General features: G+C 39.2%; 1 protein-coding gene across 2 annotated transcripts in view; it reads left to right on the top strand.

Moving 5' to 3' along the window:
- The first annotated feature begins 1792 nt into the window (after nucleotides 1-1792).
- The window catches only part of LOC107571772 (protein LSM12 homolog A-like), a 10621-nt gene continuing 9765 nt past the window's right edge, over nucleotides 1793-2648 (top strand). Inside the window, exon 1 of one of the 2 annotated variants that reach the window (XM_016258140.1) lies at nucleotides 1793-1983. In XM_016258140.1, the coding sequence (XP_016113626.1) occupies nucleotides 1857-1983 (127 nt within the window). In that variant the 5' untranslated portion in view covers nucleotides 1793-1856. The remainder of the gene's footprint in view (nucleotides 1984-2648) is intronic. The other variant, XM_016258139.1, reaches the window with a different exon arrangement.

Raw genomic sequence — 2648 nt, 5'->3', positions numbered from 1 at the left:
CAATGGATCCTCTGAAGCGAATGGGTGCCGTCAGAACATCACAGTAACCCACAGCACTCCAGTCCATCATTTAATGTCTTGAGAAGTGAAAAGGTTGTGGATTATTGTGATGTTTTTATCAGCTGTTTGGACTCTCGTTCTGACGGCACCCATTCACTGCAGAGCATCCATTGCTGAGACACTGATGCAGTGCTACATTTCTCCAAACCTGATGAAGAAACAAACTTGGATGATCTGTGGGTGAGTAAATGTTCAGCAAATGTTCATTTTTGGGTGAACTATTCCTTTAAATATACACATGTGATAACTCAAATCATTCTGGTTGTTGAGAAAATTACGTTTCTAACTAATCAAACTTAGAATTTTCCCCTGGAAAATGATATAAATCCTCCAGCCATATCTATGGACTTGGACCTTTTTTGATTTGTGGTGGTTAGCAACCGCTTTAGACACCTTAGGATCATAATTGGCAAATACTGGAAAATTAACACATTTGTGGTGTTCACAGAAAATGTAAAAATATAGTTTTTCCCCACTTCGCTAAGACAGAATATAGATTTTTGCTTATAAGCAAGTTTATTACAAGCATATATACACTGCTGTTCAAAAGTTTGGGATCAGTAAGACATCTGCTCATCAAGGCTGCATTTATTTGATCAAAAATACAGAAAAAAACATTAATCTTGCAAAATGTTATTACAATATAAAATAATGGTTTCTATTTTAATATCCTTTAAAATATAATTTATTTCTGTAATGCGCAGCTGAATTTCCATCAGCATTACTCCAGTATAAAGCGTCACATGATCTTCAGAAATCATTCTAATATGCTGACATATTACAGTTGTGCTGACAGATATTTTATTTTGGAAACTGCGATACTTTTTTAGGATTCTTTGATGAATAGAAAGATCCAAAGATCAGCATTTATCTGAAATAAAAAGCTTTTGGAACATTATATACTCTACCATTCAAAAGCTTGGAGTCAGTGTGTATATATATATATATATATATCACTAAAACTATATTCACTAAAACACATATTGCAAATAACAACCCTTGAATGTAATCGTGATATTTCATTATATTTGAGACCCTATGTGACGAGAGGGGCGGGGCCGAGAGCCGTGGGAACGCCCTATACTACATATCTTTGCACATGTACTAGATACATATTACGACTGCACACCCTAAAAAATTTTTAAAAACATGTAACCCATCCGCTGGGTTTGTCCCTATTTTACCCAGCACTGGGTTGTATTTAACCCAGCATTTTTTAGAGTGAGTGTACTGTGTTTATTTATTTATTTGAAAATAGATAAACATTTATATAGAATCATGCGATTTAGAATCAATATTTGATATTTTACTTTCCAAAGTATCCAAACTTTTCTGAAAAACGAAATTACTTTTAATTGAATTAATCTCTTCCATTATTTTTGAATAAGTACATTTTAATTACTTAATGAATAAATAACTGAAATATTATTATCCCTTTTAATCGTGAAAATTCAAAATAAGAAACTTATGAAAACGATTTTTAAAAACATCTAAAAGCTTTTCAAACTGATGTAACTGGCCAAATATTAACTTTTTGTTGTTGTTGTTGTTTTGTTATATAGGTCTATATGTTTATTCTGTATTTATACTGTTTAATATATTACATTAATTATATATTATTAGTATGCTGTTGATCTGTTTTGTTATTTATCTCACATTCTTCTCAGTCTGACGGCGAGCGCTTTTCCTGTCAGCTGACGTGCGTCTGCGTCTGCGTCTGCGTCGCGTCACGTGCGTCTGCGTCGCGTCACGTGCGTCTACGTAAAGCTGGCGCTCCGGTTTCCCTGGCGGAGAAGATGGCGGCTCCGGGACCGGGGGAGTACTTCAGCGTCGGGAGCCACGTCTCGTGCCTCACCTGCTTAGGCCAGCGTTTGCAGGGAGAGGTGGTGGCTTTCGATTATCCGTCCAAGATGTTGACTTTGAGTATCCTTTCTTCCTCGGACACGTGCGTCTACACTGCAGCTCCGCGAGCGTGTTTGCGCGCTAGCGGCCTGTTCTCGCTTCGTTTACTCCGTGTGCTGTGTTTGGACACGACCCGCTGTGTGTGTCGCGTGGGGGTCTGGGCTGGGCTGGGCTGGGCTGGGCTGGTCGTTGAAAGCGAGTCGGAGAAGTGTTGTTTGTGGTTAGCGTGTCCTCGAGCGACAGCATTAGCCTGCATGAGCTAATGTCTTTAGCGCGCTAAGCTAATGTGCTTCCAGTGCGGTAACGCAGCGCTCACAGAGTATAAAGCACTCTGGGTGTATTTCCTCAAGTGTTGCTTTGTAGGAAAGCTACGGCAGGCTGAGAGTAGCAGCCGCTTGCTTTGCTCCTGATACACGAGCTCTCTGCTGTCCTCAGATCAGTAACAGCAGGCGGACTCATACTCACGATCCGGTGCGCTTATTGCGCTTTATAATAAATCTTTGTAAAGAAAACGCATTTTTACTCAAATTAATCGAAATTGATTTATGGCGTTTTGAAGCAAAACTCTTCTCGTGTGTGTGTGTGTGTGTGTGTATGTATGTGTGTGTGTGTGTGTGTGTATGTATATGTGTGTGTGTGTGTGTGTGTGTGTGTATGTATATGTGTGTGTGTGTGTGTGTGTGTGT

The sequence above is a fragment of the Sinocyclocheilus grahami genome, unplaced genomic scaffold, assembly GCF_001515645.1.
Source record: "Sinocyclocheilus grahami isolate Dianchi unplaced genomic scaffold, SAMN03320097.WGS_v1.1 scaffold1648.1, whole genome shotgun sequence".
Taxonomy (NCBI): Eukaryota; Metazoa; Chordata; class Actinopteri; order Cypriniformes; family Cyprinidae; genus Sinocyclocheilus; species Sinocyclocheilus grahami.
Note: the sequence above shows the minus strand (reverse complement) of the source record. Positions and strands in the feature narration are given on the sequence as shown.